This window comes from Chiloscyllium plagiosum, unplaced genomic scaffold (assembly GCF_037043375.1).
Source record: "Chiloscyllium plagiosum isolate Xiang-an unplaced genomic scaffold, Cpla_swu_hap1 HiC_scaffold_6, whole genome shotgun sequence".
Lineage (NCBI taxonomy): Eukaryota > Metazoa > Chordata > Chondrichthyes > Orectolobiformes > Hemiscylliidae > Chiloscyllium > Chiloscyllium plagiosum.
The window spans coordinates 99686001-99707954 of NW_028270144.1; the positions used below are offsets into that span (position 1 = coordinate 99686001).

The window sequence follows — 21954 nt, forward strand, 5'->3', positions numbered from 1 at the left end:
TTTTGAAGCACAGTTATTAATGTCATGTAAGAAAATACAGCACTCAGTTTGTGCACAGCATCCTCCCACATATAGCAATGAAATAAGTGACCAGATTATTTGCTTCAGGCACTAGTTGAGGAATAAATTGTAGCCAAAACACTGGAAGAACTCACCTGCTCCTCTGAGTAATGCCATGGGATCTCAAGACATCCATCCAAGGTAGGAAATTATTCTTAATTTAATGCCTCATCTGAAAACTAGTAATTCTGAGAGTAATATTCCCTCCCTGGAGTCAGGCTACATTATATACTCAAGCCAGAGTAGACAAATTTTTCGACATTAACTCAAAAGCAAGCACACTGCTACTGAGCCATGACAGACACTAGAATATTAAAAATATTGTGAAAGGTACATTTGCACTGTAGAAAAAAACTTGCAGCTCTGATATGGTGTAAATGGTCCGCCCCTAACAAGCTGCAAAAGCTGCACGTGAAAGTGTGGGTACGTGAATCATAAAATTGACCAAAGACATTTTGAACACAAGGAGGCACATAGCAAGGCATTTAAGAAAGCAATGGCTGAATTTAGGGAAAAGTAGTTAGCCAAAAGTTTCATCTACTAACAGTAGATTTGGCACTTGCTGAATGAGAACAAGAGTGGAGAAATTTGTAACTGGACTGAAAACAAAGAATTGTGTGGGACTTAAGGCTGGATTAGATTCCATAACTGAGTGAATAATGTTACAAACGCAAGATATGGGATGTGGAAATTAAAACTCAAAGTTTGAGTAGTTTTAGTGTCAGCAAGCAGCTACAAGAAAAATCTGAAAATAAAGTATGGTATTTGGGTGGCATGGTGGTTCAGTGGTTAGCACTGTTGGCGCACAGCACCAAGGACCTGGGTTCACTTCCACCTTCAGGTGACTGTCCATGTGGAGTTTCTGTGGCCAAAGTCAAAAATGTTGAAGAGGAGAAAGGTTAACATGCATTATTTAATGTGAGACCAGCAGCCAAACAAGGCATTCATAGTTATAACATTTAGGATAAAAAAAAAGGAAAGCATGCACATGGAAGCTAACCACATACTAATAACTTTACTGAGCAACACAGAGATAGGATGCGTGGGCTACAGTGAAGGAACCTAGAGACATACTACGTACATCAGTAAAAGTAAGCTCTCTCGAGATACATTGAGCACATTGAAACCACAAGATGGAAGACTGGAGAGGTATCAGAAGTATGGATTGTTTCACATTGCTCATTTTACCCAAAAAAAATCCATGTTAGTATAACAAGCTGCAGTTTAAAAAGCTAGACAATGACACTGACCAGAGTTTAGGATGAATGGGTTTAAGAGTCCATGCAAGAAAGGGATACAGAAGAGCAGTTCGTGACTTAACCTGCACTGCATGATAATCCATCTGATAAAGGAGGAAGACTGCAGCTATGATGCAAGGGTAGAAAATAGCACAGGAGATCACTCAAAGAAATATTGTCAAGGTTGTATTTTTAATTTATTCTGACTAGTTTGTGTTTAATATGTCACAAAATTCATTAACTCAAGACAAATTTATGCATTAACCTTTTGAAAGGACAAACTCATTGAATGCCATTGGCACAGTGGAACACAATTATCAAATGAACAAGTCGTAAGTTCTGTAGATTTAGCTGAAGCAAAGTGTTTTCAAAATCAAAAGTTTGTTTGAATTTTTTTACTTTTAGCATAGTTGTAAAAAGGTGGACATGGGGACAAAGACAATTTCCACATTTAATCTCTTAAACAGAGGCCCAATATTCAATATCCAAACATAGGAGTTAAATCTATTTAATGGTGCTTCATTTTAAACCATTTCCTCTCAGCTTTCTAATTCCAGCTTAATGTTTAATAAAAAGATAGTTTGAATTTATAAAACTGAAAATTATAGGCTTTAATTTCTTCATAGGTTTTCTATCTCAGGCAATATGCATTCTTACAGCATTCTACTCTAGATTTAGCTTTCTTATACATTTGCTTGAACATTGACACTTAATGTTGGTGAAGAGACTGTCTTGCCCTTATTCCTTAATTTCTCATGCTATCCAGCACTTGCTATTATTTACCGTCAATAAAATTTCCTAAAAGCAAAACAGAATATTCTTGGTAAATGGCTCAAAGTTCTAGCCTTTGTTTTATTCTTCATCACACACATCTCCTAAAAATAATTTAAAAATCCAAACCTCTTATATGATACAAGAATTCCATATTCCCTTCAAATCATTATCTTGCAAAAACGTTCTGAAGCGCAGTATAAATTGTGAAAAAGATTACACATTTGGAACTACAAAATGTTAAATAAACTTTCTGCAATAAACTAAAAACATACCTGCAGAAAGGAAGGTGGCCGATTTTGTGCTGCACCAGCATCTGAATCAGAAAATGTCACAACACGGAGATATCCTGGATATGAGGGTGCACTCACTTGCCCATCAGGTGTTACATAGAATATCTGCACTCCTTGTTCAATTAAAATGAGCTCATATGCATCTATGCCAAGTGATTCCAATGGAGGAGGATGGGTGCTTTGTCCAATAGCATCACCGCCAATAACAGCAAATTCACCAGATTCAGTTCCATAGGAAATGGTCTTGTGTCCTTCCACAGCCTCAGGTGTGTATACAGGGGGCAACTCATTCAATGCAGATGGAGCGTCTGGTGACAAACCAGCCGCTACATTCAAGGAGCTTCCATTGGTAGTTGGACTCACATTCATAGCAGAAGGTTGAGTGTCAGACAGAGTGCTTGTCAATGTTGAAAATTTCTCTTCACAAGGTCTTGGCACAACTGGATATAGTCTTGACTCCACTTTTGAGTTGTCAGGTCCTGAAGTTTCAGAAAATTGGTTTGTTTGATTAGATACCACTGAGTTATCTTCATGCTCCAAAATAGATAACCTTGTTTGTATATTATTTAATGTTGCACTCATCTTATTCTGCATTTGACGGGCTTTGTCCCACTGGGGACCTGTACATTCTGGACTATTTGATGGAATAGTCAATCCTTTAATTAAATGGCTCTCTCCTTGCCTGTAATACTGCTTTGCAACTTCTTTTTGACCATATTCATCTGCAGTGAGCCCTTTATTAACAAAGGTAAATGCCTCTTTATATTCCTCCTTAATACGATTCAGACTTTCGGCTGCATTCATATTTGCAAGGTTGCAGTGGTTCATACCTAAACAGAAATAAAGAAATACATCTAAAAGAAAATGTTTTGACAGACTTAAAACCAAACAAGCAGAACTGGAATGTAAATACAACTTAAAGCAAATGCAGTGATCTCCCACGTTAGACCTGGAATGACTTTCCATATTTTCTCATTATAGCTCACAAGAATGCCACAAAGATACTCAGGTCAAATATATTACATACAATTCAACATACAACCAACAAGTATACAGAATGAGATACTGTCCAAGCCCCAAAACCTTAACACTCACATAAAGCCAACAGAATTATGGATTTATCAGAACATGGATGCTTGCCACATATCACTAAGAATGCCAATGAAGCAGTGTTTGGACTTCTCAAAGTTTATGAACTTCACTGATCACAATCCTGGAACTCACTACCTAAATCACATTGTGGGTGCACTGACATCAAATAGAGTTCGGCAGATCAAGGCAGCAGCTCACCACCATCTTTCAAGGTCAATTAGGGAGGAGCAATAAAAGCTGACCTAGTCAGCGATGCTCTCAGCCCATAAGTGAATCTGAATTTTTTAAAAGATCAAAAGGACTTAAACATACATGTTGGGGTGGAGGTGCAAGCAACATATTGGCAAACTTATTAGGAGTTTGGGGTGAGGGGGACAACAGCTACTCAGTGGCAGAATATAACTCATTGTGATCACAGTGTTCTACAATTGGCCTCAGCATTTCCAGAGTCATTTTGTGTTTGAAACATGAACTGTTATCTCTCCACAGATGCTGCCAAACATGATGAGTTTCTTCAGTACTTTGTTTTATCATCAGTCATTTCTAAATATGATGCAAAGCTTAAAAACAAAGATTTAAAACAGTCATACAAACTTGCTGGAGGCATTACATGAGATAGTATAACAGTGTAGACGGGAGCAGAATGTTGCAAAAGGGATATTGCTCGATTAACTGAGTCAGCAAAACAATAGCAGAGAGACTTCAATTGTGGAAACACACAAGTTCATTTGCTTGGAGCCTGAGGAAAACAAGTCCAAAATTTTCTAAATGGTAAGAAGCTAGAAACCACAAATGGATGAACCAAACGATACTGTAAAAGGTTGAACAGATTTTTATGGATGATGCACAGTTTAAGTTTTCCTTAAGATTCAATACGCCATGAAGGCTGTGAATAATCTGGTTCGACTTCAGAATTGCCAAGAAAAGAATGCTGAGAGCCTTAGTTTTGTGACGGGAAGTGAAGACAGCAGTTCAACAATCCCAGTATTTAGCTGAAAAACACATTAGTTCATGTGTCAGAAAAGCAATCTCACATTGTGAAGTTAATGTGATATGGATTGAGAGGATGGTGGTGAAGTAGACGAAAGTGGCACCAGTGTATGTATGGGACCTGATGTGCAGATTTCAAGCAACATTGCCAAGGTAGAGTATTTCGATGAGAAATAGGAGGACAGTGCATAGTCAGGAATAGATTCAAGAGAAAGACTCGAGAGGTAATAACGTAGGAGAAGACAGCACAGGTGATTTTCTAGTCACAGAAACAGAATGAGCTGCCATTCCCAACCAGCTGAATAATGTAGAAAAAGAGTTTGCTTTTCAACTTGTCGAAGATTGCAGACAGGTCAAGAAGGACAAGGAAGGATGTGTGTCATGGTCATAATTAGATCAATGATTATTTTTGACTTTGAGAAGAGTTGTTTCAGTATGGTGGCATGATTAGTAACCTGTTTGGGTGTATAATGACATCTCTGAACAGAATGATTCGAAAATATCTGCACACGCCAAAGTGGGTACAGGGCAAACAGTCCCGAGTGTATTTGTGCACAAGTTATTGAAAGTGGTAGACTAGCATTGGGTTTATTAATAGAGGCAAGAGCAAACAGGATACGCTGAACTTGTTTAAGAGATTAGTTTTGCCTCAGCTGAAGTGCTAGGCACACACTTTAGATATGATTTGGGTCCACTTTTGTTTGTCATTTGTATAAATGACTTGGAATAAGAATATAAGAGACATGTGGATGACACCAAAATTGGTGATGCAGTGTTCAGTGAAGGTTATCTAAGATTACAAAGTGACCTTGGTCAACTGAGTCAATGGACTGAGGAGAGGCAAATGGAGTTTAATTTGGATAAATGGGGGGTATTGCATTTTGGTAAAACAAAGAAGGGAGGACTTACACAATTAAAATAAGGGCTTTGGGCAATGTTGTAGAGCAGAGACCTCTAGGGGTTCGGGTACATAATTCTTTGACATTCACATCACAGGTAGATAGGGTAGTCAAGTAGGCATTTAGCATGCTTGCCTTCATTGCTCAGAGCTTTCAGTATAGGAGTGAGATGTCATGTTGAGATTGTACAGGATATCGGAGAGGCCTCTTCAGGAGCAGTGTGTCCAATTATGATCGCCCCATTATCAGAGGGATATTATTAAACTGAAGAGGGTTCAGAAAAGATTTATCACAAAGTTGTCAGGAATGGAGTATTTGAGTTATAAAGATAGGCTGGGACTTTTTCACTTGAGCATACGAGATTGAGGGATGACCCTATTAAGGCTTATAAAATCAGGAGGAGCATAAATAACGTGAATAGCAAAGGTCTTTTCCCCAAGATGGGAGAATTAAAACTAGGGGGCATACTTTTAAGATGAGAGGAGAAAGGACACAAGGAATAACTTTTCTTTTACACAGTGGCTAGTGTGTGGAATGAACTCCCAGAGGAAGTGGTGAATGTAGGTACAGTCATAATGTTTAAAAAACATTTCGATAAGTACACGAATAGGAAAAGTTTGGAGGTACACAAGCTAAACGCAGGCAGGTGGGACTAGTTTATTTTGGGAACATGGTCTGCATTGACTATTGGACCAAAGGTTTCCATGTTGTATGCCTTGAAAACATTTTTACAAAACCAAAATCAACAAAAGGGCCAATATGGATATATGCACTGATAATGCAATTCATGAAATTTGATCAGTGCTTGAAGCATACCATCACTACAAAAAACAAAAAATGTATAATAAAAGGATCAAGTTCATCTTTTCAAAGCTGCAAATCATTTTTATAAGCAGCAGCACTGATTTCCTCTTTCATGCAGCTTTATTAAACAATGTTTGGATTTTAATTCAGCTACATAAAGTACTACAAGGAATAACTGCAAAATGAAAGCACAATAGCTGATTGTGATACCTTATGAACAAAACATCATGTGATTAGGATTACTATGAAAAGTCACTATCCACAATGACTACTGTTGTTCACAATGTAACATTCTGTTCACAAAAGTATAAAGCATCTTAACTCTATTTGGCACCAAGCTATTTTAAAGGGATACACCCCGGAGAATCTTCAATTTCAATTAGTTCTTTAAAAACAAAAGGCAGGATGGATGGGTTTCCAATCAGCTCGTCAGCTTCTTGGCAGTTGAAGATATAGCAAGATATTTTAGTGGTTCAATCTTAACTCGCCATAGACTGTACTGATCACCGATTCTGAAATTCAGCTTTGGATCTACCATGGAATAAAAGTTGCAAACAAAATGCCAATATTCATCAATTAATCTTTTATAATATTTGAATTACTTATAGGCATTAGTTTACCCAAGAACACCAAGAAATTGAGTCAGCCAGACAACCCATCCCCTTGCATTTTAAACACCAATATATCATTTACCTACCTTACAGCTTTGCATACCTGTGTGATAACAAAACATTTCTTGTATGAACACACCAAAGTCCCTGTGAGCATTAACATTTGCAAGTTTCATATAATTTTTAAAAATCTACTTTCCTATCCTTACTTTTAAATTAAGAACATTACATTTGTCTACACTTACTCCATCTGCCATCTTGTTGCCCTCGTAATTAACCTGTTTATTTCTCTTTTCTGCATCTTTGAATCCCCCTCCCAGTTTACAAGGTAAGATTCAAATGTATCATCAGCTAGTATGGAACCATTAATTTTAATCTTTATCCAAGTCATTAATATAGATAAGAAACAGCTGAGGCCCCAGCAATGATGCTTGCACTCTTCATGAATCACATTCCACCAACTCAAAAATGACCCTTCATCCCTACTCTGCTACCTGTCCATTAACCATTTCTCTATCCACGCCAATACAGTATTCCCAAATCCTCAATCCCCTTCCAGGAGTGTAAACCTTTTGTGTGACACATTCTTGAACATCCTTTCAAAATCCAAGTATATTACATTTGCTGGTTTCCAGCTTCCAATCTGGTGAGACTACCTGAGAATTTAGGATGGTCATAACCAGTTCCTCCACTTTTCCCACAAGTGCTTCTTTTAGATACCTAGATTACAGACCATCAAGACTCAATGTTTAGTCTCAAGTTTCTATGATACATTTTCTCTGCTGATTACCTCAAGTTCATCATTCTTTTTAAGCCTTCAGCTACCCATCGGAATCGTATCTTCTACTGTGATGGCAGATAAATTATTTGTTCAATATCACTGCCATTTCCATATTCATACCTTTTTCTGTTGGTCTCTATCACTAAAGGGAGTAAACTACTTTTCTATTGGCAGACATGTAAAAACATTTTATATGCTTAGCTTGTTGAATTCATATTCTATTTTTTCCCTTTTTAAAATTCAAAAGTTGTACCGGCTTTTTATTAGTTTCTAAAATAGCCCCAACACACAAAATTCTTTGCCATTTTATTTGCTATACGGTACTTTTAATCTATCAGTTTCCTTAATAAGCCAGTGTTTATTTTGCATTTCAATGGAATGATCTTTTGTAGAAAATTTTGAATTGTTTGTTGAAATGGTTTCCATAGTGTATCAGTATACCTTTTACTCTATTAGCCCCATCGACTTAACAAGTTTTCCCTCATATTTACATTATGTTCAAGATCTGTTTGTAATTGAAGTATGTCACTTTCAAGTTTAGCACAGAATTCAATCACACTGGATCTTTTACTGAGATTACTAATTAAACGTGCCTTTTGCACCATGCTAGATCTAAAACAGATTTACCCCCTCGTCAATTTCACAATGTACTCTTCTGGGAAACTAACAAACTAATCTCCTTTGCCAATTTGATTGGCCCAGTCCAATGAAGCTTAAATTCCAGAACAAATATTTTAACTTGCTTTGCTCAATTCCACAAAATCTAAACTGCAAGAGACTCGTTATTCAGCCAATCAACACTTCACTTTCACTATTTATATTTATCTTTTTGGCACACTTAATTACTTCGAATTCTCTCTGCCCGTGCACTTACCTCCACTTCACCTGACGAAGCAGTGCTCCGAAAGCTTATGACTTCAAATAAGCCCATTGGGACAATAACCTAGTGTTGTGTGACTTCTGACCACATCAGAAATGTAAGGTGGAGATGCTGGAGAACACCAAGTTCCTGGAAATCAGTAGGTCTGGTAACATCTGTAAAGAGAAATCAGAGTTACCATTTCAGGTCTGGTGAAAGGGTCACTGAACCCAAAATGTTAACTCTGATTTCTCTTTACAGATGTTGCCAGACCTGCAACTTCTGTTTTTGTTTCTGATCTACAGCCTCCACAGTAATTTCCGTTTTTATTAGGTTCCTGGGAGTGATGATCACCAACAATCTGTCCTGCTCCACCCATGTTAACACAATGATCAAAAAAGTATAGCATCATCTCTACGTCCTCAGGATGCTAAGGAAATTCAGCATGTCCACAAAAAGACTCTTGCCAATTTTTATAGATGCACCATAGAAAGCATCTTACCAGGATGCATCACAGCATGGTATGGCAACTACTCTTCCCAAGATTGCGAGAAACTAAAGAGAGTCATGAACACAGCCCAGAACATCATGTAAACTCGCCCTCCATCCATTGACTCCACCTATATTTCCTGCTTTGGAGATGCCAGTGTTGGACTGGGGTGTACAAAGTTAAAAATCTCACAACAACAGGTTATAGTCCAACAGGTTTAAGTGGAAGCTCTAACTTTTGGAGTGCTGCTCCTTCATCAGGTGATTGTACTTTCCTCAAATAGTCATTGATATGAAAAATGACTCAATCTGCACACTTAATTAGTGTATGTCTTTTTGATACCAGCTGTCGCCAGTGTTCCAAGAGTCGAAAATCCTTGTTCCCATACCAATGTTTGAGCCATTTGTTTAATTCACCAAACAACTTGATTCTATCCCAATTGATAGATGATTCAAGAATCCAGAGATGATCACTTTTGAACCTTTGCATTTGAATCCTAACTCCTCAAAATCTCAATGCCATCCTCAATAAGCCAGTTACATAGAACATAGAACATAGAACAATACAGCACAGGACAAGCCCTTTGGCTCACGATGTTGTGCCGAACATTTGTCCTAGCTTAAGCACCCATCCATGTACCTATCCAATTGCCGCTTAAAGGTCACCAAAGATTCTGACTCTACCACTCCCACAGGCCGCGCATTCCATGCCCCCACCACTCTCTGGGTAAAGAACCCACCCCTGACATCTCCCCTATACCTGCCACCCTTCATCTTAAATTTATGTCCCCTTGTAACACTCTGTTGCACCCGGGGAAAAAGTTTCTGACTGTCTACTATTCCTCTGATCATCTTATACACCTCTATCAAGTCATCCCTCATCCTTCGCCGTTCCAACGAGAAAAGGCCTACCACTCTCAACCTATCCTCGTACGACCTATTCTCCATTCCAGGCAACATCCTGGTAAATCTTCTCTGCACCCTCTTCAAAGCTTCCACATCTTTCCTAAAGCGAGGCAACCAGAACTGCACACAGTACTCCAAATGTGGCCTAACCAAAGTCCTGTACAGTTGCAACATCACTTCATGACTCTTGAATTCAATCCCTCTGCTAATGAACGCTAATACATCATAGGCCTTCTTACAAGCTCTATCCACCTGAGTGGCAACTTTCAAAGATCTATGAACATAGACCCCAAGATCCCTCTGTTCCTCCAACTCACTAAGAACCCTACCGTTAACCCTGTATTCCGCATTCTTATTTGTCTTTCCAAAATGGACAACCTCACACTTGGCAGGGTTGAACTCCATCTGCCACTCCTCAGCCCAGCTCTGCATCATATCTAAGTCTCTTTGCAGCCGACAACAGCCCTCCTCACTATCCACAACTCCACCAATCTTCGTATCATCTGCAAATTTACTGACCCACCCTTCGACTCCCTCATCCAAGTCATTAATAAAAATTACAAACAGCAGAGGACCCAGAACTGATCCCTCCAGAACTCCACTTGTAACTGGGCTCCAGGCTGAATATTTGCCATCTACCACCACTCTCTGACTTCGACCGGTTAGCCAGTTTTCTATCCAATTGGCCAAATTTCCCTCAATCCCATCCCTCCTGACTTTCCGCATAAGCCTACCATGGGGAACCTTATCAAATGCCTTACTAAAATCCATGTATACTACATCCACTGCTCTACCCTCATCCACATGCTTGGTCACCTCCTCAAAGAATTCAATAAGACTTGTAAGGCAAGACCTACCCTTCACAAATCCGTGCTGGCTGTCCCTAATCAAGCAGTGTCTTTCCAGATACTCATAAATCCTGTCCCTCAGTACCCTTTCCATTACTTTGCCTACCACCGAAGAAAGACTAACTGGCCTGTAATTCCCGGGGTTATCCCTATTCCCTTTTTTGAACAGGGGCACAACATTCACCACTCTCCAGTCCCCTGGTACCACCCCCGTTGACAGTGAAGACGAAAAGATCATTGCCAACGGTACTGCAATTTCCTCTCTTGCTTCCCACATAATCCTAGCTAGTCCTTCAAAAAAAAGTTAATTAAGTGCAGACTGAGTCATTTTTCATATCAATGGCTATTTGAGGAAAGTACAATATAGAAAGCAAATTAAAGCTTTTCTTTCAAACCAGTCTCAGACGAATGGATCAAGTGTTAGGATTTAGAAAATCTAACAACATTCCTTACAAGCTTGCAGATAGTGCTATTAGCAGCTTCATGTCAATTTACTAATTTTAAACGACAACTGGGGCAGAGAACGTGCTTGTGGCACAGTGGTAGGTGTCACTGCCTCTAAGCTCGAAGGCCTGGTTTCAAGATCCATCTGCTCTAAAGGTATGGCATAACAAAGGACAACTGGTCTTTTCCAAAGCTCAGTCCATTGAAAGACAGATTAAGTTAGGACTGCAAATATTTTGGGCTTCTGCATTTGACAATTTTTTAAAAACATTATTTCAGTTGCTATACATTAATTAAAAGCTTCTTGTGCAATCACAATTGGGTTGTTCTGATGCAGATTTTCCTGCAAGCAGCTGTTAGTCCACTTTGGCCAAACTCTTACCTCATCAAAAATCATCCTTCCACAACTCAATCTTCATTTCTGATCCATTTTAGTTCTTTCTCATATAATTAACTTCAACCTTCATGAATTATGGTCACTGAAGTGCTCTCCGACTGCCACACCTACCACTTGTTCATTTTGGTTTTTTAAACCTAGGTTCAATACCTCCCCAACTCTTGTAGGGCATCCAAAAAGCTCTCCTAGCTTGAGGATAACACTCCCGAAAGCATTTTAGTTTGTCTATCTCAGTTAATATTGAAGGAAATTGAAATCTTTATTACCCAATTGTTTTTACACTTGAGACTTGCCTACACATCCATCTTTCCATGTCGAGATTGTTTAGGACCTACAATACAACCCAGGCATTTACTGGTTTTTAAGTTGTACACATATTGCCTCATTGATGAACCAACAATATCATTCCTCCTTACTGTGGCAATTGACTTCGATTAATATTGCGACACCCTTCCTACTTATCTTGTCTAATGATTCTGTATCCCAAAATAATGAAGTGCCAGTCCTCCCCCTCGTCCCTCAACCATGTCTCCAAGATAGCAACAATATCACAAGCCTATGCTTTAAATCAACACCCTCAACTCATTTGTCTTACTTACAATAGCCCTTGCATTAAAATAAATGTAATCCAGCCTTGCCATACTCTTTTGCACCTGAATTTGATGATATTTGCATTGCCTTTTAGTCTAAATCAGTTCTCCTTCTGTTCTTGTCTGTCACCCCACTCCACTCCCTATCCCATCCCCTTGTTAAATAGATTTAAACCTCCACCCACTGCACTGGCAAACTTTCCCACAAAGATGTTGATGCCATTTGTTTCAGATGCAAACCAAACTTGTACAGGTGCCATCCTCCCCAGAAACAAACCCAGTAATCTAAAGCCCTGCCTCCTGGCCCAACATTTCAGCCATGCATTCATCTATGCCATAGTTATCCCTACACTCACTAGCAGGTAGCACCAGGAATAACCCAAAAAGATTACAACCTTTGAAGTCCTGCTTTTTAATCTGCTACCTAGTTCCTGAAATAGTCATTGCAGGATTTCTATATCTTGCAAATAGAAGATTTGCAAGATAAATCTACCTCTAACCAAGCTTTCAATCTTTTTCCAATAATATCTCTCAATGTTTTTGATCATTGACCTTGGGATATCTGTCTACAGAAGAGAGGTTATGAACTGTTTGTAATTTACATAAGTGATCTGGAGGAAAATACAGGCAGTCTGATTAGTAAGTTTGTGGATGACACCAAAAAGATTGGCAGAGTGAATAGTGAGGAGGATTGTCAAAAGATACAGCAGGATACAGATTGGTTGCAGATTTGGGCAGAGAAATAGCATCTAAAGTTTAAGCCAGACAAATGCAAGATGGTGCATTCTGGAAGATCAAATTCAAGATTGAATTATGCAATAAATGGCAGAATCATTAGGAGCACTGACATCGGGGGGTCTGGGTGTACAGTTCCACAGCTCCCTGAGAGTGGCAGATGGATGAGATGGACAAGGCGGCATACAGCACACATGCCTTCATTGGCTGGGGCATTAAATATAAATGTTGGCAAATTACGTTATGACTGTGTATAACTTTAGTTCGGCCACATTTGGAACACTGCACACAGTTCTGATCTCCACACTACCAGAAGGAAGTGGCTGCTTAGCAGAAAGTGCAGACTAGGTTTACCAGGTCTGGAGGACTTTAGTGATGAGAAATTGGATAAACTCATTGTTTTCTCTGGAAAGGCACAGCCTAAGGGGCGATCTGATAGAGATCGACAGAATTATGAGAGGGATAGAGAGGGTGGATATTCAAAGGCTTTTTCTCCGGATGGAAAGGTCAATTACAAGAACGCACAGTTCAAGGGGAGAGGGGGGAAGTATAGGGGTCAAGTGTGGGGAAACCTTTTCAGTTGGTGGGCTCCTGGAACACACTGCCAGTGGAGATCGTGGAAGCAGGCACGTTAGCAACATTTAAGACATATGTTGATAGACACATGAACAGGAGGTGAACAGAGGAATAGAAACTGTGCACAGGCAATAAGTAGTAGGTCTGAATAAGGATTAGAAATCAGCACAGGCTTGGTGTTTCAAAGGACCTGTTCCTGTGCTGTACTGTATTGTATAAATGCAAGTCAGAGTTAAATACTATAAACTGCACATCAATAAAGTGTAATGCTAATTTCTTGAAGGTGGAGTAATTTGCAAATAAAAAAAGCCAGTACACCATCATGGTGAGTACAATGCAAATTCAATGACTCTTACAGAAAAAAATTGTAAGATTTATCAACTTGCATTGCTTCACATTGCCACAGAAGGTTGCAAAACACACTTCCCACCTCACAATACACTCTTCCAACCTCCTCCCTCAGACAGAAGATACAGCGTCTTGAATACATACCAATAGGCTCAAGAACAACTTCTTCCCTGTTTTTAAGAGACGGCATAATGGACCTCTCTAATCTGACAACCAGAAGCGACAGTTTCAAACCACTACAAATGTCGGAGGAAAGATCACAGAAGCGCTTCACAGGAGGCTCCTAAGCACTGAGGGTGTCACGTAGACAGGGGATGAAACGTCTGCAACACAAATTCCCAGCTCGGCGAACAGAACCACAACAATGAGCACCCAAGCTACAAATCGTCTCTCAAACTTTGGGGTCCTCTCTAACTTCAAATAATGTTGATCTTGCTTTGTGCACCTTCTGTGCAGCCTTAACCTTGTAATCCCTTGCTGTGTCCATACACCCTATAAGCAATATATCCTTGTTTTGTATGATCTGTTTGTACTGCTCACAAAACTTTTCACTGTACTTAGGTGCACATGACCACATTAAATCAAAAGCCTGATGATTAGAAGCTTGGAAGCTAATCTAATCATGGAGTTTGAAATTATCAAGTGGTTTAATAGTGGAATGGGGTGGAATTGTAAGTTATTTTTACTGTTCAGGGAATCTAGATCCTGGGGCAGCAAAATTTAAAAATTACAGCTTGTCAATTTCAAGAGTGCAAACAGGAAACGTTTACGTCCTTTAAAACAAAATCCTCAAAGAACTGTGGATGCTGGAAAAACCGAAACACACACAGAAGGGACACTCGACCCGAAACGTTAACTCTGATTTCTCTCCACAAATGCTGCCAGACCTGCTGGGCTTTTCCAGCATTTTATTTTTAAAATTTTGATTTCGAGCATCCGCAGATCTTTCAATTTTTAAACACAAACAGAACTTGCTTTGTGCATGTTTGGAAGAAGGGTCACGAGACCCGAATCATTACTTCACTGCAGATAATACCAGGCGTTGAGTTTCTCCAGCGTTTTCTGTTTCTGGCTTCTAACATTTGTATCCTCCTCCCACACATGCCCGCGCGGTGTTGGAAGACAGTTAGTCTTTCCCAGCCCATCCTTCCCCCCCCCCAACCACCAAAGTTAGGCCAATAGAAAGTTTAGGATCAGTACCTTTTAAGGCTGCCCACGGGATGGGAGGCAAAGGTGAGTAAATGGGATACCGCAGCAAATTCCAGCCCGCACCAAACAGCCGCAAACTATATCCAAACCGCAGCTAAACTTGTTCAAAAAGAAAAATAAAGAGCCATCCCCCTGCTCGGAGTAGAGATAGACGTTATTCCCCTCGGTGACCGCGTGACCCTCGGTCACATGGGCAGAGGACAAAGGTCATGCCGCGGTCACGTGCCCTTGCAGTCGTCTCCAGCAGCAACGAGGAGGCTGAGGGACGCTTTTCGGTGAGGAGGACGTTTGAAAACCGGGCCGAATCTTTTCGAGCCGCCCGTTTTATTTATTTATTTTTTTGCGTGTGTCCGAATGCGACGTGACGTGTAAATTTAATCAAATGGGCCGCGTGTGATTCCAGTGACACCTGCCGCATCTGGGTTCGCAGCTCCTGGTCGACAAACTGGTCTTGGACAGCGGTCTGTAAACCAGCGGCCACGGGGATTATTGTGGTGCAGCGGTAGAGTCCCTGTCTCCGGGCCTAGGAGACCTGGGTTATGACAATCGACAATAGGTGCAGGAGTAGGCCATTCTGCCCTTCGAGCCTGATCATCCTTAATCAGTATCCTGTTCTTGCCTTATCTCCATAACCATTGATTCCACTATCTTTGAGAGCTCTATCCAACTCTTTCTTAAATGAATCTGGAGACTGGGCCTCCACTGTCCTCTGGGGCAGAGCATTCCACACAGCCACCACAGCCACTAGGCGGCACGGTGGCACAGTGGTTAGCACTGCTGCCTTACAGCGCCAGCGACCCGGGTTCAATTCCCGACTCAGGCGACTGACTGTGTGGAGTTTGCACGTTCTCCCCGTGTCTGCGTGGGTTTCCTCCGGGTGCTCCGGTTTCCTCCCACAGTCCAAAGATGTGCAGGGTCAGGTGAATTGGCCACGCTAAATTGCCCATAGTGTTAGGTTAGAGGGGTAAATGTAGGGGTAGGGGTAGGGGTATGGGTGGGTTGCGCTTCGGCGGGTCAGTGTGGACTTGTTGGGCCGAAGGGCCTGTTTCCACACTGTAAGTAATCTAAGTAATCTAATCTAATCTCTGGGTGATGAGCTTTCTCCTCATCTCTGTCCTAAATGGTCTACCCCGTATTTTTAAGCTGTGTCCTCTGGTTCGGCACTCACCCATCAGCAGAAACATGTTTCCTGCCTCCAGAGTGCCCAATCCTTTAATAATCTCATATGTCTCAATCAGATCCCCTCTCAGTCTTCTAAACTCAAGGGTATACAACCTTTACACCGCTGAGGCCAAACGCCCACCGACCTATACACCGCTGAGGCCAAACGCCAGCTCGCAGATACCTTCTCCTACTGCCCCCTTGACCATGACCCCACCCCCCACCACCAAACCATCATCTCCCAGACCATCCATGACCTCATCACCTCGGGGGATCTCCCATCCACCGCCTCCAACCTCATAGTCCCACAACCCCGCACCGCCCGCTTCTACCTCCTGCCCAAAATCCACAAACCTGACTGCCCCGGCCGACCCATTGTCTCCGCCTGCTCCTGCCCCACCGAACTCATCTCCGCATACCTTGACACGGTCCTGTTCCCCTTAGTCCAAGAACTCCCCACCTACGTTCGGGACACCACCCATGCCCTCCACCTCCTCCATGATTTTCGCTTCCCCGGTCCCCAACGCCTTATCTTCACCATGGACATCCAGTCCCTAAAAAACCTCCATCCCCCATCACGAAGGACTCAAAGCCCTCCGCTTCTTTCTTTCCCGCCGTACCGACCAGTACCCTTCTACTGACACCCTCCTTCGACTGACTGAACTGGTCCTCACCCTGAACAACTTCTCTTTCCAATCCTCCCACTTCCTCCAAATGAAAGGAGTAGCCATGGGCACCCGCATGGGCCCCAGCTATGCCTGCCTCTTCGTAGGATATGCGGAACAGTACATCTTCCGCAACTACACTGGCCCCACCCCCCCACCTTTTCCTCCGCTACATCGATGACTGTATCGGCACCGCCTCGTGCTCCCACGAGGAGGTTGAACAGTTCATCCACTTCACCAACACCTTCCACCCTGACCTCAAATTCACCTGGACAGTCTCAGATTCCTCCCTCCCCTTCCTCGACCTTTCTATTTCGATCTCAGGCGACCGAATCAACACTGACATCTACTAAAAACCGACCGACTCCCACAGCTACCTGGACTACACCACATCCCACCCTGCCCCCTGTAAAAACGCCATCCCATTCTCCCAATTCCTTCGTCTCCGCCGCATCTGCTCCCAGGAGGACCAGTTCCAAAAACGTACAACCCAGATGGCTTCCTTCTTCAAGGACCGCAATTTCCCCCCCGACGTGGTCGACGATGCCCTCCACCTCATCTCTTCCACTTCCCGCTCCTCCGCCCTTGAGCCCCGCCCCTCCAACCGCCACCAGGACAGAACCCCACTGGTCCTCACCTACCACCCCACCAATCTCCATGTACAGCGCATGATCCACCGTCATTTCCGCCACCTCCAAACGGACCCCACCACCAAGGATATATTTCCCTCCCCTCCCCTATCAGCATTCTATAAAGACCACTCCCTCCGTGACTCCCTCGTCAGATCCACACCCCCCACCAACCCAACTTCCACTCCCGGCACCTTCCCCTGCAACCGCAGGAGGTGCAAGACTTGCGCCCACACCTCCCCCCTCACCTCCCTCCAAGGCCCCAAAGGAAACTTCCATATCCACCACAGATTCACCTGCACCTCCACACACATCATCTATTGCATCCTCTGCACCCGATGTGGCCTCCTCTATATTGGGGAGACAGGCCGCCTACTTGCGGAGCGTTTCAGAGAACACCTCTGGGACACCTGGACCAACCAACCCAACCACCCTGTGGCTCAACACTTCAACTCCCTTCCCACTCCACCAAGGATATGCAGGTCTTTGGACTCCTCCATCGCCAGACCACAACAACACGACGGTTGGAGGAAGAGTGCCCCATCTTCCGCCTAGGAACCCTCCAACCACAAGGGATGAACTCGGATTTCACCAGTTTCCTCATTTCCCCTCCCCCCACCTTGTCTCAGTCAAATCCATCGAACTCAGCACCGCCTTCCTAACCTGCAATCTTCTTCCTGACCTCTCCGCCCCCACCCCAGTCTGACCTATCACCCTCACCTTGACCTCTTTCCACCTATCACATTTCCGACGCCCCTCCCCCAAGTCCCTCCTCCCTACCTTTTATCTTAGCCTGCTGGACAAACTTTCCTCATTCCTGAAGAAGGGCTTATGCCTGAAACATCGATTCCCCTGTTCCCTGGATGCTGCCTGACCTGCTGCGCTTTTCCAGCAACACATTTTCAGCTCAAGGGTATACAAGCCCAGTTGCTCCAGTCTTTCAGTGTAAGGTAATCCCGTCATTCCAGGAATTGACCTCATGAACCTACGCTGCACTCCCTCAATAGTCAGAATGTCTTTCCTCAAATTTGGAGACCAGAACTGCACACAGTTTTCCAGGTGTGGTCTCACCAGGGCCCTGTACAGCTGCAGAAGAACTTCTTTGCTTCTATACTCAATCCTTCTTGTTATGAAGGCCAGCATGCTATTAGCCTTCTTCACTACCTGCTGTACCTGCATGCTTACCTTCATTGACTGGTGTACAAGAACACCCAGATCTCTCCGTACTGCGCCTTTACCTAAATTGATTCCATTTAGGTAGTAATCTGCCTTCCTGTTCTTGCCACCAAAGTGGATAACCATACATTTATCCACATTAAACTGCATCTGCCATGTATCTGACCACTCACCTAACTTGTCCAGGTCATCCTGTAATCTCCTAACATCCTCATCACATTTCACCCTGCCACCCAGCTTAGTATCATCAGCAAATTTGCTAATGTTATTACTAATACCATCTTCTATATCATTAACATATATTGTAAAAAGCTGCGGTCCCAGTACTGATCCCTGCAGTACCCCACTGGTCACTGCCTGCCATTCCGAAATGGAGCCATTTATCACTATGGGTTGAAGTCCCATTTGTCTCAGAGGCCTGTGGAGATGATTTGGAGTTGTGTTGTGTGTTAAAGTTTGCAGATGACACTAAGATGAATGGCAAAACAAAGTGTGCAAAGGACTGTGAAACTGCAGAGGAACGTAGATACTTTGAGTGAGTGGGGCAAAGGTCTGGCAGATAGAATACAATGTTATTAAACGTGAGGTCATCCATTTTGGTAGGAGTAACAGTAAAAAGGATTATTACTTGAATGGTAAAAAGTTGCAGCATGTTGCTATGCAGAATGACCTGGGTGCCCTTGTGCATGAATCACAGAAGGTTGGTCTGCATGTACAGCAAGTAATTAGGAAGGCAATTGAATTTTGCCCTTCATTGCTGAAGGGATTGAGTTTAAAAGCAGGGAGGTTATGTTGCAACTATACAGGGTGCTGGTGAGGCCACACCTGGAACACTGTGTGCAATTTTGGTCTCCTAACTTGAGGAAGGATGTACTGGCACTGGAGGGGTTGCATAGGAGGTTCACTAGGTTGATTCCGGAGTTGAGGGGGTTGACTTATGTGGAGAGACTGAGTAGATTCGGACTATATTCTTTTGAATTCAGAACAGTGAAGGGAGATCTTTATAGAAACATATAAAATTATGAAGGAATAGATAAGATAGAAGTAGAGAGGATGTTTCCACTGGCAGGTGAAACTAGTTCAAGAGGGCACAGCCTCAAGATTAGAGGAAGCAGATTTAGGACTGAATTGAAAAGGAACTTCTTCACCAAGAGGATTGTAAATCTATGGAATTCCTTGCCCAGTAAAGTAGTTGTTACTTCAGTAAATGGTTTTAAAGCTAAGATTGATTTTTTTTAATGAAAAAGGAATTAACCCCTTACCCGGCAAAGACGAGTTAACTCGTCTTCACCCAATTTGTCTTTTTCAGAGTGCGATGAGTAAACTCGTCCAAATCATAAAATTTCAAAAACAGCCACAGACGAGTTTATATGTCAATTCTCGGCATTTCTGGGCCCTTCTCAGCTAGAAACAAGTATACTCAGTGACTCATACGTCTGGTAGCTATGTCTCTTGCGCCTCGGGCATTGCAAGAAGCGTCGACGCGCTGCTTTTGGCACACACTGTCATTCGTTTTTTTCTGTATTTTTTTTACAAATTATGCCCAGATGTCAAGATCAAAAGATGACAATGAGTATGTACCTTCTATTAGAAGCTTGGATACATCAGATGAGAGTGCAAACTCGTCTGATAAGTTATTTCCATAATCAGCATTAAAAATACTATAAAAAAAGCAATAAAAAACTCATCTGAAAATGAAACGTTTTCTCCAAAAAACGTCGCCGGGGAAGAGGTTAAAGGATACAGTGAGAGTGTGGATAAGTTGATCTGAGTCCACAAAAAGCCATGATCTTACTGAATGACAGAGCACGCTCGAAGAGCCAGAGGGCCTACCCCTGCTCCTTGTTCTTAAGTTCTTATGTGATAACATGTCTTAACATGTTGATTAGGAAATATAAGCCACTGTTTCAGACTCTTTGGGGATGGGGTTTCCATATCTTCACTCCTCTCTGTTTAAAACCAGTGTAAAGCAGCTGCCAAACCTCAACTACTAAATTGTTACCATGCAGAAGGAGGTATTTTGTCCCAATAGCACCAGCTTTCAAATGAGCAACATTACCTGGTGCCAACACCTGCTTTTACCCCATATCCTTGCACATTATTTTTATCCAAGTAGTTTTCCAATGCCCTTTTGAATGCCTCAAGTGAGCTGCCTCTGCTGCATTTCCATGTAGTGTATTCCAGACTGTTTACTGTGTGAAAAAGGTGTTTTCTCAATCACATTTGCTCCTTTTCAAATCATTTTAAATCTGCGTCCTCTGGTTCTTGACTGAAGGGTAACTGACCCTCCCTATCTATGCTATCAAGTTTGCTAATGATTTGTAAAAATTCTATCAGGCCTCCACTTAGCCATCTTTTTTCCAAGGAGAACATTTCAACTTTTTCAATCTGTCCTCATAATTGAAATTTCTCATAGATGGAACAAGTCTTGTTAATAGCTTCTGGAATTTCTTGAATGTACTCACATCACTCGTTTAAAGTAGCAGACTGAACTGTACACAATACCTAAGCAACAGAAAAGTGACCCTTCTGAAAACTCACATGCAAAGTAAGTGACTGGGCACAAAAATGTAGGAATATTTTCCACTTAAGAATGGAGAAGAAGTCTTGACATATGTTACTATCTTTCTTGTTCTCTCGTTCCAGCAGCCCAGTTTCATGAGGGGTTGGGAAATCAGTAAATGTGCAAAATAAAACTTTGCAGTTTTTCACCATCCCCTGCAACTTTGACTGCATTCACATGTTTAAGGAATATGGACCTTTAATTTCTAATGCACCCTTTACCATTTTTTGCCATCCCATTATTTTTCCTTCTCTGTGTTCTATTATTGAACATTTTCATTTGCCTCTCAAGGCTTTCCTTTGCTATTGTATTTTAGAAATAAAAGGTCTATCATTTCCAGTTGATGTTTTTGAAGGTGGTGGGCTTTTATTCATATCTTGACTCCATTCATTGATCCTACATATTTGGGGAATAAAAGAATGCTCTTCCCCACACACCTCAAGCATGTGACAATTGTAACTGTCTTCAAGAAGAAAGGTAAGTCATTCTGTGAAAACAATGATGTTCTCCTCTTGCTCATAGCAATGAAAATCCATACATATTCTCCTGAATCACTTATTGCATGTAGTTGAGGATATTTTATCATAGATACATTGTGACTTTATACTTTGCAGAGGAACTTCTGACATGGTCTTTAGTCCCAGACAAATCCAAGAAAAATGTTGAGAACAAAATTCAGTGTCCTGACTGAAGCATTTGACTCAGTAAATCGCAAAGCTGTATAGATTCTGCTCCAAAGATTTGAATGTCCAAGAAAATTTATCATAATATGAATATACAAACATATAAACAAGGAACAAGAATAGGTCACTTGACCCTT

The 21954-nt window shown here is 41.8% G+C and overlaps 1 protein-coding gene across 3 annotated transcripts in view; it reads right to left on the reverse strand.

Moving 5' to 3' along the window:
- Positions 1 to 15087, reverse strand: part of sparta (spartin a) — a 30337-nt gene extending 15250 nt beyond the window's left edge. For 2 of the 3 annotated variants that reach the window (XM_087988276.1, XM_087988278.1), the window contains exons 1-2: positions 14932 to 15087; positions 2345 to 3192 (exon numbers count right to left, since the gene is read on the reverse strand). In XM_087988276.1, the coding sequence (XP_087844402.1) occupies positions 2345 to 3190 (846 nt within the window). In that variant the 5' untranslated portion in view covers positions 3191 to 3192; positions 14932 to 15087. Of the gene's footprint in view, positions 1 to 2344; positions 3193 to 8413; positions 8575 to 14931 lie in introns of all 3 variants that reach the window. The other variant, XM_087988277.1, reaches the window with a different exon arrangement.
- Between the last annotated feature and the right edge of the window lie 6867 nt (positions 15088 to 21954).